General features: G+C 37.7%; 1 protein-coding gene and 2 pseudogenes across 1 annotated transcript in view; 2 read left to right on the top strand and 1 right to left on the bottom strand.

The window, feature by feature from the left end:
- The window catches only part of LOC126585330 (rust resistance kinase Lr10-like), a 58026-nt pseudogene extending 52803 nt beyond the window's left edge, over positions 1-5223 (bottom strand).
- LOC126585426 (rust resistance kinase Lr10-like) overlaps positions 1-9690 on the top strand; it is a 55689-nt gene extending 45999 nt beyond the window's left edge. The window contains exon 2 of the mRNA XM_050249858.1: positions 8990-9690. Coding sequence (XP_050105815.1) covers positions 9076-9690 — 615 coding nt within the window. The 5' untranslated portion in view covers positions 8990-9075. The remainder of the gene's footprint in view (positions 1-8989) is intronic.
- Positions 1-12538, top strand: part of LOC126585341 (rust resistance kinase Lr10-like) — a 64411-nt pseudogene that overhangs the window by 45865 nt on the left and 6008 nt on the right.

Raw genomic sequence — 12538 nt, forward strand, 5'->3', positions numbered from 1 at the left:
CATACTTTTAAATAGTGAGTTGATTTTTTCCACAATTGTTGAGATTTGATTAATTCAACTTTTACACCCCATCAAAATCCTCATCCTCCGAGTGCTAAACAGGATTCCAAAGTGAAATTTTCATTATTCTAGTTGCGAACCATCAACTATCGTTTCCCCCAAAATACTTAAAATGATCATGAAGAATTGCATGAAATTATGAAACTGAACTTTCAGAAGAGCATAAATTTTAAAGCTGATCTTGCATAAGTGTAGACAATTTTGAAATTGATTTTGCAATAGTGTATGAATTGTGAAATTGATTTTGCGGAAGTGCAGAAAACTTGAAACTAGTATTCCATAAGCGTTGTGAAACTGATCTTGTAAAAGTGTAAAAAATTAGTTTTTATATACTTTGAAGTTTTTATAGATGGTGTCAGTTTGTATTTTGGCTATCGTGGGCATGGCAGGAATTTTAAACTTTTGGTTCGTTTATTTTTGGACTGAGTTCGTTGGAGTTCGGATTTTTGTCTCTGTTTGAAATGATTCAAAACTAACGAAGTTATGTAAAATGTATTTTGTACTAAGCTGTTGCCGCTGCATTGCAGAGGTATTGCCCATAGATTTCATTTACGCAATAGTAGGTAAATGTAAATAGATAGTTTTTAATAAGTTCAGCTTCACGGAAGGTGCCTTTACAAAAAGGAACAACCAAAGACTAAATTATTTGCACAAGAACTGCTCGGAAAGGAAGCTTAAGTGCAGCTTCATCGAAGGTGCTCTTACAAAAACTATGAAAAACATATATAATACCTACAAGGCTGAATTTTCCAATTGGTCTTAATTTTCTAGCTATAATTCTGGAGTTTCTAGGTAGCTATGAATCTGTAATAAAGTTGTCGACAAGGTCAATTCTTTCTTATCTTTATGTCTTTGTAAATGACAATACAAGTGACAAACAATGACTTGGACTTGCCTAGTTATTATCCTTTTGGTCACTGCCTAATTCCACCACCGAAAATAATTTTCTTTACAGGCAAACCGCGGAAAAAAACGTCATTCTTTCAGTTCTATAGTCATTTTTCCTTACCTGTCACTTGCTATCTCTCACTATTGTAAAAACTTTTCCCCTGGGTTTTTTTATGAGTCCCTTGCATGTAAATTGTTCGTAGTTACCTACGGATATTCACACAATTTTTTTTTTATTTTTCCTACACATTTTTAATTTTCGATCGTCTAATTAAATGAATTGAAGAAGATCAGATGATAGAAATTAACAAAAGATGTATAAGAAGTAAAAATAAGTTTTTGAATAACACACCCCCTTTTTTTTTTCATTTACTAATTTTTATGTACGTGATCACAGGACCACAATATGGGTGTCAAACAGTGTCCGCCAATCAAAGTCAACGACACGCACGTGTCCAAGAGTGGCGACGAAGTGTTGTATTTGTTTTTGTATCTGATACGTGATACACTAGAGTATTGAAGTGTTTGCGCGTGCAACTTAGCACATAACTAAAGTAGTAGTAATAATGCTTTCTTTGAAGCTGCTTTGCGCGTCTCTCATCTGTCGCTGTAGGAATCATTATCGATTAGGATTAGCAGTGTCATGTGTGTCGTTCCATTCGCTTGGAAATTCTTTAGTTAACTCCATACACCACGGCAGTCATGGAAGCCTAATGTACCGAGACTGCAGGCGGACTTTTATTCGTTCGTGCAAGACCTGTAGAGGCACAGGAATTGGGAGGCATGGTTAAGTTCTCTTCTTTCAACATCTGAACCACCACTTTAATGGATGGACGATCTAGATCCACTGGGTTCCATTGGATGCACCAGAGATGAGCGATGCCACTTAAGAAGAAGATAAAATTATAGAAAAGCAAGTTATAAGAGCATCTCCAAGAAAATTTGTAAAATGTCTTCAACTTGGCATGTTACAACTTCAAATTCAATTTGAAATTGGCATGCCACCTACTTAGGCACTCAACGTGGTAAATTTTTATGCACTTATCGTATGTTGGTTTAAGTAGTGTTACGTGACTAATATTATAACACTCTTTTATGTCAATAATCTAAGAGATATTTTTTTTTGTTTTTACAACACTCATTTACGTGATTAATGTTATAACACGCTTTTAAATGACTTATGTGGAAAAATATATAACTAGACGAAAAATTAAATTTGCTTGTGGGGTTTAATAAAGTCATAGACAAAACACGATATAGCTTAAGGTGAAAGCTCGTGGACCCAATGTAGAACTCATATAAGTGAAAGCTGAAAAGCTGACTGTGCCACATGCGCTTAGGCAAGTGGCTGAATTATTTGCCTTGTACTAGACAGGAAATTCGAGTCTATTAGAAATTGAGTTATTTACTTGAAAAAAGAAGGAATTGACTGATTTATTTTTTTATTGACTTGCATACTTTAGGGGGTCAATAATGATGGAAGAGCATCCTCTCCTGAGCATTGTATGGGGATCCTCATGACCAGGCCATCTGGGCCGTTAAAATTTAATCTAACGGTTGCAATTATTATAATTTTTAGAGAGTCTCTGTTTGGAGCCGTTGGATTAAATTTGAACGGTCCGGATGACCTGATCATGAGGATCCCCATACAATGCTCAGGAGAGGATCCTCTTCCAATAATGATGGCTGTGCGCCTTGCAGGTCAATGGTAAGAGCCCACTTCACTTGGACATCTTTGTTTTGAGTGGAAGACCAACTTGTAGACTTTGGAGCTAAACCTCATGGAAAGCTAAAGAAGAACTACGATCTAGACTTTGAACAAAATTCAATGGTTCCCTCTTTTTTTTTTTTTTTTATTGTAGGCGATATTTTATTTTATTTTATTTTAATTGTAAGCGATATTTTATAGTAATTCTACAATAAAAAAAAGAAAAATTTACACCTGAGTTGAAAAAGAAGACCTTAATTACGAGAATAATCCAACGCTTGTCAATAGTTTCCTTTCTAGTAGTTTATTTTTTTCTCATATATATCAATGTGTAATCAACAATATCTTATTTGATTTTGGTAGAGTTACGAATTAAACTCGTATTTCAACATTTTGGAAGAGATGTGACTTGACCAATCTCTCTAGTTGGTAATGTAACTCATCCTAAATTGATTATTGTTCAAGAAAAAGGGAATTATCACTAATAATTCATCATTCCAATCTCACAAAGTTGCGGAATTATTGCTCTCAGTATGTAAAAGTACTGATAAAAAATAAAAAAGTTACAAAACATATTGATTTGAATGGGAAACTGAGAACCTAGAAACTTTGAAGGATCATAACTAAGCAAGTATGATGACAATATGTCTATCGAAGCTAGTTAAGAACTGTGGAGCAAAAACTTGAGGAAAGATTTTTGCATAAAAGTTTTGTGGAAAAGTGATGCATATTGGCCAGCCATTGGTTTCAAGTGAAAACCAAGCAATCAAACAAACCTCGAATGTACTTACGTAGTCAGACAAACACCTCGAGCTATCGAGCGCATATGGTACTTAGGTACTATGGTTACACTTCTCAGGAGTCCTTAGTAACATACATAAGTGTGTGCACACATATCTATCTATAAGTAGATATGTTACTCTAATTCAGCAATAGCTTCTAACTGAATGTTTAGATTTCTTGCAGGTGTAGTTGCATTTGTTCGTGCAGGACCTGTAGATGCAAAAGAATTGGGAGGCATGGTTAAGTTTTCTCCTGCTTCCAGCATTTGAACAACTTCTTTCATGGAAGGACGACCCGCTGGGTGCCACTGGATGCACCAGAGCCCTACAATTGCGAGTTTCTTTGGTGTTTTACCATCTCCTTCCTCCCCAAGATGGATCCGTAGGTCATCTCCTTCTTCTAGAAGATTATAGATCCATTCCGGATAGTAAATTTCAGTTGGGATTGCTGAGGTTGAATCAATATTCTTCCTTCCCCCTACCATCTCAAGCAGCAGCATTCCAAAACTGTAGACGTCCGACTTAGAGGACACATTTCCAAAGTTCCTGGAGAACACTTCAGGTGCAATGTAGCCCATGGTCCCTCTAGCTGTAGTCATGGACACTATGCTTTGATCCTTAGAACACAACTTGGCCAAACCAAAATCAGAAATTTTTGGAGTGAAATTGTCGTCTAATAAACATTATGAGGCTTGATGTCGAAATGGAGGATTCGTTGATCACATTCCTGATGAAGATAATAAATTCCCTTGGCTACAGCAAGAGCAATATCTTGCAACTTGTCCCAACCAAGAAAACGATTGTTATTGTCCGCCGATGAAATGAAATCGTGCAGTGAACCATTGGCGAAGAACTCATAAACGAGGGCTCTGCTAAACCCATCAGCACAGAAACCAACCAAACGAACCACGTTGACATGGTGGATACTTCCCATCAGTCCAACTTCCTTTATGAAATCTTCCCCATTTCCGTTGGAACTATTGAGAACTTTTACAGCAACAAAGCAATCAGAAGAAAGTTTTCCTTTGAAAACAGTTCCATAGGCTCCTTGGCCTAACTTGTCCTGGAATTGGTTTGTGATCCTCTTAATATCTGCATAGGAATACCTGCTTGGTTTGTGAGCTTTGTAATCTTCTAAAAACGTTTCAATCTTCAATTGACTCTCCTTTTCTTTTCGATTAGACCTATAGACACGATAGGCTGCAACGACCAGTAGTAACACAACAAATGATCCCAGGGTTGTACCTGCAAATCAAACAAATCCTTGAGTAAATAATAGAATTCCCGACGGTCCAGCTAGACATGAAATAAAATAAAAAACAGTCAGACTACTCACCTACGGCTGCAAATTTCCTTGTTACACCTGAAAAAAGCATTGACAAATTTAGTAATAGTGATGATCTACTGCTCGGACAAATTTAGTAATAGAAGAAAACAAATTACTCTTTGCCTAGCCATTTGAAATTCATATCAAATGCGTTGCATCTAGTTATTTGAAATATGTTCAGTGGGATGCTTACTAGATAAGTAAGCAGCAAGTGCAATAATATAGCAGAATATATGTAAAATAAAACCAAGATTGAAAATATAGGCAGACTTGGCAGACTTACTAGGTTTGCTCAAGCGAACACATTGAATTTTAGTGTTGGTGTGATTGTACTTGATTCTACACTTTTTGCCCTCGGCCTCACACTCTGTACAATTTGGTTTCTTCCATTTCAAATTAGTATCCTCAAGACCATAATAGTACATCTGTGGAATCGACAAAACATCGTACATCTTTGTAGCCAGGGCCGCTAATGCAGGGGACTTTAAATCTGTAGCCAGGGCCGCTAATGCAGGGGACTTTAAATCTGTGTAACTCTCTTTCAACAGGGCAGTGGAATAAGGTAGCGTTGGAAGACATGGATTCTTCGAAGTAGAATTGAGAGGCTGGCAATGAGATGTTGATGTTATCAACTTCTGAAGGCTTTAACAGCAGGCAATTACGCGGTTGATGGACTTGGACTTCCTGATTCTTGTAATCTATGCGTTTCACCAAGAATTTCACCACTACCACTCGGTGCTCCTTTCCGTAGTCAGCCTCATTCGCATGGCAATCAGATGTCGGACTACAGGGATGTCCACGGCGAAACAGAATATGGATGGCCTCGCCATGATCCCCGCATTGGGATTTTTCACAAGCATAGGCATTCTGGGTTGCTCCGAGCAACGTTAACAAAGTCATTGAGAACATGCGCACCCAAGAGAGATTGAGCTGTAGCCGCTGCATTTCTGAGGTTTTTGTACCCTTTGTATCGTGGCACTGCTAATCTCCAAAATTAGGAGGCTGCAGTAGTACTTGGATCCAAATTGGATTGGGCCTCACTGAATTCAAATTGGGCTGTCTAAGATAATGTAATTGTCCAGTAAGAGTGCTTCTAAGACAAACATCGATTTACAATTTTTTGAAGAATGTTACTTTCTCGTTTTACTTTTTCTACTCTCCTTTTCATCTTACAATGTTACATGATGATTTGCACCATTATTTCCTAACCCCCACTTTAAAGGTCAACTCTTGTAGAAATCAACCAAATCCAAAATCGTTTAGTCATCTAATGATATAGATTTATGTTATTTAGTTGAACACTTCAATTTTAACAATGTTAAACAAATAGTTAATGATTTTTTATTGGTTGATTTTCAGTAAAGTTGATATTAAAGGTTGAACTAGAAAGAAGACGATTCCAATCATTGTGCAACATTGCACGATGAGAAGGAGAACAACGTTAATGCTAAGGAGACTCTTAAAGTGAGACTTTTTATGGACTATCTGTCACTTTACAGTGTAATGGTAATTCTCGTGTCAACATTATAAAACATTATACCAAAAACATGAGATGACATAGGGTTCGAATCATGTCAATGACATATATAACCTTTAACTCACTAATGTAAAAAAAATAAAAAAAATAAAGTTTGAAATTTTAATTTAAAATCAACTGGTGTGGGCCAAGTATTTTACATTTTTCCCTCTTTGCCATCGCAGGTTTTTTTCAATTTCTGTTGGCGCTGATTCAATGTAAGAGATCTATCCATGGGAGCTTATATGACATTTAATTTATCCTCTATTTCGAGAGTTCTTATATTCCTTTTGAATTGATTTGAACCTTTGGCTTACACCCCTTCATCAGGAGGTGCTACTTCCTAGAGAACGTGTCTTTTCAATTTGAATTGATATCCAAATATTCAGAACATGTTGTGTAGTCTAAAAGCATCTCTGAAGAGAGGTCAAATCCAAAATATCAAACTATTTTAAAAAAATATTTAAATATTTGATGAATTTTTATATAAAATTGTTGTGGTTATGTTAAATGATTAAAAATGATATAATATTAATGTCAAATTATTTTTGTGGTACATGTGGTGATATGTCATTTTTTATGTGACCCTTGTGGTGAAAAAGCTATTAATTAAACTCCCGTGATGAGCCCTATTAACAATTGAGGTCCAAATCTAAAGTTCTGTTAGTCTTCTGTTAGATAAAATCATGTGACTATATTGATCGGTCAAAATTAAGTTTATTTATTTTGAAAAATAAAAAGACAAAAACATGATTGAATTAAAATAAAATTACAAATAAAAAAAATGTAAAGATAAAAAAACCCAGTAGTTAAACACTAAATTATACTAATTTCAGTAAACCCTAAATTATACTAAATGTTCATAGAATAAGATGTAATTTTGATTGAAATGATGAATTTGACGCTTCATGTGACAGTCACGTGGGTTTATTTAACAGAAGACAAACGAAAATTTGGATTTGAATCTCAATTGCTAACAAAGCCTACCACAAGGGTTTAATTAAAAACTTTTTCAGCACGGTCACATCGAAAGTGGTGTGTCACAACAGAATCACAAAAAAATTTGGACTAATATTAAATTATTTATTTATTATTTGTTTATTTATTTTATTTATTTATAATCTCTCCCACTTTCACTCTCTTTCCTCTCCCTCATTTTCTCCGCCGCTATTCCTCCCTCATCTCAACTTCACTGGATCTTCGAGAGCAACACCGTCGTCAGTGGTCGCATGGCTACCGTCAACATCTCCACCCACACCTTCCGAGGCCGGCGCCTCCATTCTCCACCCCAGGAACTTGCACGCTTTGAACTACACCAAGCTCCTCAACCTCGCCGTCAAAAGCCCCTCCTCTTCTGCGCTTCAAATCAAAGCTTCCTTTTGCTGATAAGATTGTTTTGCTTTCCAATTCACTGCTCATGCTCTTCAGATACGGCTTCTCCCTTGTCAGGATGGACAAACTTATTGAGGTATAAAAGTAAATAAATAAAACATTTGTTTATTGGGTTTTAACTTAGGGTTTTGTTGTTGAATTTGGTAAATTTCTTTGTGTGGTGCAGATAAAATTGTTTGGCATCTTATTAATATATTGGGTGTTAATTTGGTGAAGTCCTTGCCTATGAGAATCATCAATCCTGCTACTGAAGAAATCATGGTCCTTTTCTCACCCTAAGCATTTCTGTCAATTAAATTAATTTCTGGGTTGTTTTCTAAATTTAATTACTGTTTAATCATCGCATTTGATCGTGTGTAGGATCTAGAAGGAGGAGAGGGATAGTCGTTGGTGCAGTGGTGGTGGTCGGTGTTGAGCGGGAGTGGGAGGGACGGCGGCGGTCCTAGGGACAAGGACTCATTTTGAAAAACTAACGAGGGTGTAGGAAAGTTTCATTAAACATGCACTGTTGCTCTGCATATTTTGGAAAAGGGCTAGATTTTCAAAGCTATGTTTTGCTGCTTGAGCTTTTAGTCTTTTTTTTCATCCTCAATTTAAAAAAGCTGGTTTTAGAGTGTTTACCAAACACTAAAAAGACCCCAACTTATCTTCATACCTGCATTTTTTTTTTTTTAATTTCAGCTGTACCAAACTGGTACTAAGAGCCACAGACTTTCTTTAATTACACTATATTTTTGTTACACCTTACAAGAGTGGTATTTAATCAATCACATAAACATGTACCTAACAAATAATATAGGGCATCCTCTATGGATATGAAAAACTGCAACAAATTTCAATGTTAATCCAGGTGTGCGTAGGAGCGATATGTTTGTAACTACCTCCAGGGTATATGTATGATGGCTCATCAGAAATTTTTGAATGATGGCTTATCAGAAATTGGAAACCAAAATAGCTCCCATAATTGATTAGGGGCTATATCTATGATGGCTTAACAGAAAATTTTATCTATAATAAAGCTTTGCACTTTGAAAACTAGCTAGTTATTTCTCATTGATTTTGTTAATATATCTTCTTGTATTTCTTGGGTATTTAATGTTCTTCACAATATTCACTTTACAAAGTTCAAGCTCTAATCAAGTTTATTTACTCTTCGTTCTGTTCTAAATGCAGATTTTCAATTCTTAATACTCTTTTGTTTCGGTAAGAGCTTTGCTGATATACATGATATCCAATATTGAGCATATACTTTGATCCAAGACAACAAGGCAATTTCTTTTCTCATGATGTTTTTTGTGATTTACTCTAATGTTCAGGACTATTTGTCGGGGCAAAATTTCTATTTGGGGCACCATTCGTGACTGCATTTTTGATCTATACATGGAAAAGAAGACATTTGTCAATGTACAACTCCATAGAAGAATTTTTGCATGGTGAAAAGAATTTAGTGCCAATAAGGTATTCGTACTCGAACATCAAGAAGATGTCTAACAAATTTAAAGAAAAACTTGGTGAAGGAGGGTATGGATCAGTATTCAAAGCAAGGTTACGGAGTGGACGTTTTGGGGCAATTAAGATGTTGGATAAGCCCAAAGGCAATGGACAAGATTTTATCAGCGAGGTAAATACTATTGGGAGGATTCACCATGTTAATGTGGTTCAGCTTGTTGGTTATTGTGTTGAGGGATCGAAGCATGCTTTGGTATATGATTTCATGCTCAACGGATCTCTTGATAAATACATTTATTGCAAAGATGGAAGTATCCCATTAAGTTGCAAGACAACGTACGAGATTTCTCTTGGAGTGGCTCGAGGGATCAAATATCTACATGAAGATTGTGACATGCAAATATTACATTTTGACATCAAGCCTCACAACATTCTTCTTGATGAGAATTTCATACCGAAGATTTCTGACTTTGGGCTTGCAAAATTGTACCCGGTGGATAATAGTATTGTGTCTCTAACAGCAGCAAGGGGTACAATGGGATACATGGCCGGTCCCAAGCCCGGATAAAGGAGGAGGGGGAGGGCGTCAGGTAGTCGACAGCCGGCACTCCATGATCACGTCGAATCCTTATGAAAATGAATCCAGAACAAAATCGCGCTAAAGCTAGGGTGTCACCCGTAAGTGGCGCGCTGTGTGGCCCGAGCACAGTGATAAGTGAGCAAGGGTCGCTGTATCTCCATCGGCACCCGGATGCAGTGTTAAATGAGCAAGGGGGCCATAGAAACTTCTTTTCGAACGACTCCACTCAAAGTTGTTTGGGAGCATATGCTCCTATCAACTTTACCCGGGACACACAAAAGAAGTACTTTGATCCTATTAGACGGGGGAGGGTGAAGAAGCTAGGACAGAAGGGTAGAGTTCAAGAGAGCAAAATGCGTTTAGGAACGTGGAATATAGGAACCTTAACGGGAAAATCTATGGAAGTAGTGGAAGTTATGGTGAGGAGAAGGATAAATATTATGTGCCTACAAGAAACTAAGTGGGTTGGTAGTAAGGCAAAGGATCTAGAAAACTCAGGGTTTAAACTTTGGTATTCGGGCACAAATAGAACGAGAAACGGTGTTGGCATCATCGTGGACAAGACCTTGGTACAAGATGTTGTAGATATCAAGAGGGTAGGAGATAGAATCATGGCAATCAAGATTGTAATAGGACAAGAACTTATCAATGTGATTAGTGCGTACGCACCTCAAGTAGGGTTGGATACGAGTTCGAAGGAGAAATTTTGGGAAGATCTTGGAGACTTGGTGCAAGGAATTGCTCAGACGGAGAAGTTATTTATAGGAGGAGATTTAAATGGACACGTGGGCAGGGAGACAGGCAACTATGGAGGTTTTCATGGTGGCCATGGTTTTGGGGAGAGAAACGAGGATGGGGAAGCTATCTTGGATTTTGCAATGGCATATGATCTCTTCTTAGCCAACACCTTCTTTAAGAAGAGAGAAGAACATGTGATCACCTACAAGAGTGGGTCGTCAAAAACACAAATAGATTTTCTTCTAATGAGGAAAGGGGATCGTATAACTTGTAAGGATTGCAAAGTTATACCAGGAGAGAGCGTGGCTAATCAACATCGCTTGTTGGTGATGGATGTACATATCAAAAGAGTAAGACAAAAGAACAAGACTTGGAAGTGCCCAAGAACTAGATGGTGGAATCTAAAAGAAGAAAAACAAGCCATTTTCAAAGAGAAGGTAATCACCCAATGTGTGTGGGATAGAGAGGGGGAAGCTAGCCAAATGTGGGATTCCATGGCTAGTTGTATCCGAAAAGTAGCAAAAGAGGTATTAGGAGAGTCCAAGGGCTTTGCCCCACACCAAAAGGAATCTTGGTGGTGGAATGAGGAGGTACAAACAAAGGTGAAGGCTAAGAAGGAATGTTGTAAAGCCTTATACAAGGAGAGGACCGATGAAAATGGTGAAAGGTATAGAAAAGCGAAGCAAGAGGCGAAGAAAGCTGTCAGAGAAGCTAAGTTAGCGGCTTACGACGATATGTATAAACGACTAGATACCAAAGAAGGAGAGTTGGATATCTATAAACTAGCTAGAGCAAGGGAAAAGAAGACAAGGGACCTAAACCAAGTGAGGTGCATCAAGGATGAGGATGGAAAGGTTCTTGCTACAGAGAACGCGGTTAAAGACAGATGGAGAGGTTATTTTCATAATCTTTTCAATGAAGGACATGAAAGGAGTGCTTCTTTAGGGGAGTTGAGTAACTCAGAAGAGTGTAGAAACTACTCCTTTTATCGTCGAATCCGGAAGGAAGAAGTGGTTGTAGCTTTGAAGAAGATGAAACATAGAAAAGCAATAGGCCCAGACGATATACCAATCGAAGTGTGGAAAGTTTTGGGAGAGACAGGTATAACATGGCTCACTGACCTTTTCAATAGGATTTTGAAAACGAAGAAGATGCCAAATGAGTGGCGAACGAGCACTTTGGTGCCTATCTACAAGAATAAGGGCGACGTACAAAATTGCATGAACTATAGGGGTATTAAGCTAATGAGTCATACAATGAAGCTCTGGGAGAGAGTCATTGAGCATAGATTGAGGCAAGAGACACGGGTTTCGGACAACCAATTCGGGTTCATGCCAGGGCGCTCAACCATGGAGGCAATCTATCTCTTACGAAGATTGATGGAAAGATATAGAGATGGGAAAAAGGATTTACACATGGTCTTTATAGATTTGGAAAAAGCGTATGATAGGGTCCCAAGAGACATTCTTTGGAGGATTTTAGAGAAGAAAGGAGTACGAGTAGCATATATCCAAGCTATAAAGGATATGTATGAAGGAGTAAAGACTGCCGTAAGAACTCATGAAGGACAAACCGAAAGCTTTCCCATAACTGTAGGATTACATCAAGGCTCATCCTTAAGTCCTTACCTTTTTGCGTTGGTAATGGATGAGTCAACAGGACATATTCAAGATGATATTCCTTGGTGTATGCTTTTCGCAGACGATATAGTGTTGATAGATGAAACTCAGGAATGGGTAAATGCAAAGCTTAACCTTTGGAGAGAAGTGTTGGAATCTAAAGGTCTTCGCCTAAGCCGATCAAAGACAGAATATATGGAGTGCAAGTTCAGTGCAAATGGAGGCCAAAACGAGTTAGGGGTGAGGATCGGAGATCAAGAAATACCAAAGAGCGACCGTTTTCGTTACCTAGGATCTATCTTGCAAAAGAACGGAGAATTAGATGGAGATCTCAACCATAGAATACAAGCTGGATGGATGAAGTGGAAGAGTGCATCCGGCGTGTTGTGTGACCGCCGTATGCCACTGAAGCTCAAGGGAAAATTTTATAGGACGACAATAAGGCCGGCGATGCTGTATGACACAGAATGTTGGGCGGT

This window comes from Malus sylvestris, chromosome 2, assembly GCF_916048215.2.
Source record: "Malus sylvestris chromosome 2, drMalSylv7.2, whole genome shotgun sequence".
NCBI classification, from domain to species: Eukaryota; Viridiplantae; Streptophyta; class Magnoliopsida; order Rosales; family Rosaceae; genus Malus; species Malus sylvestris.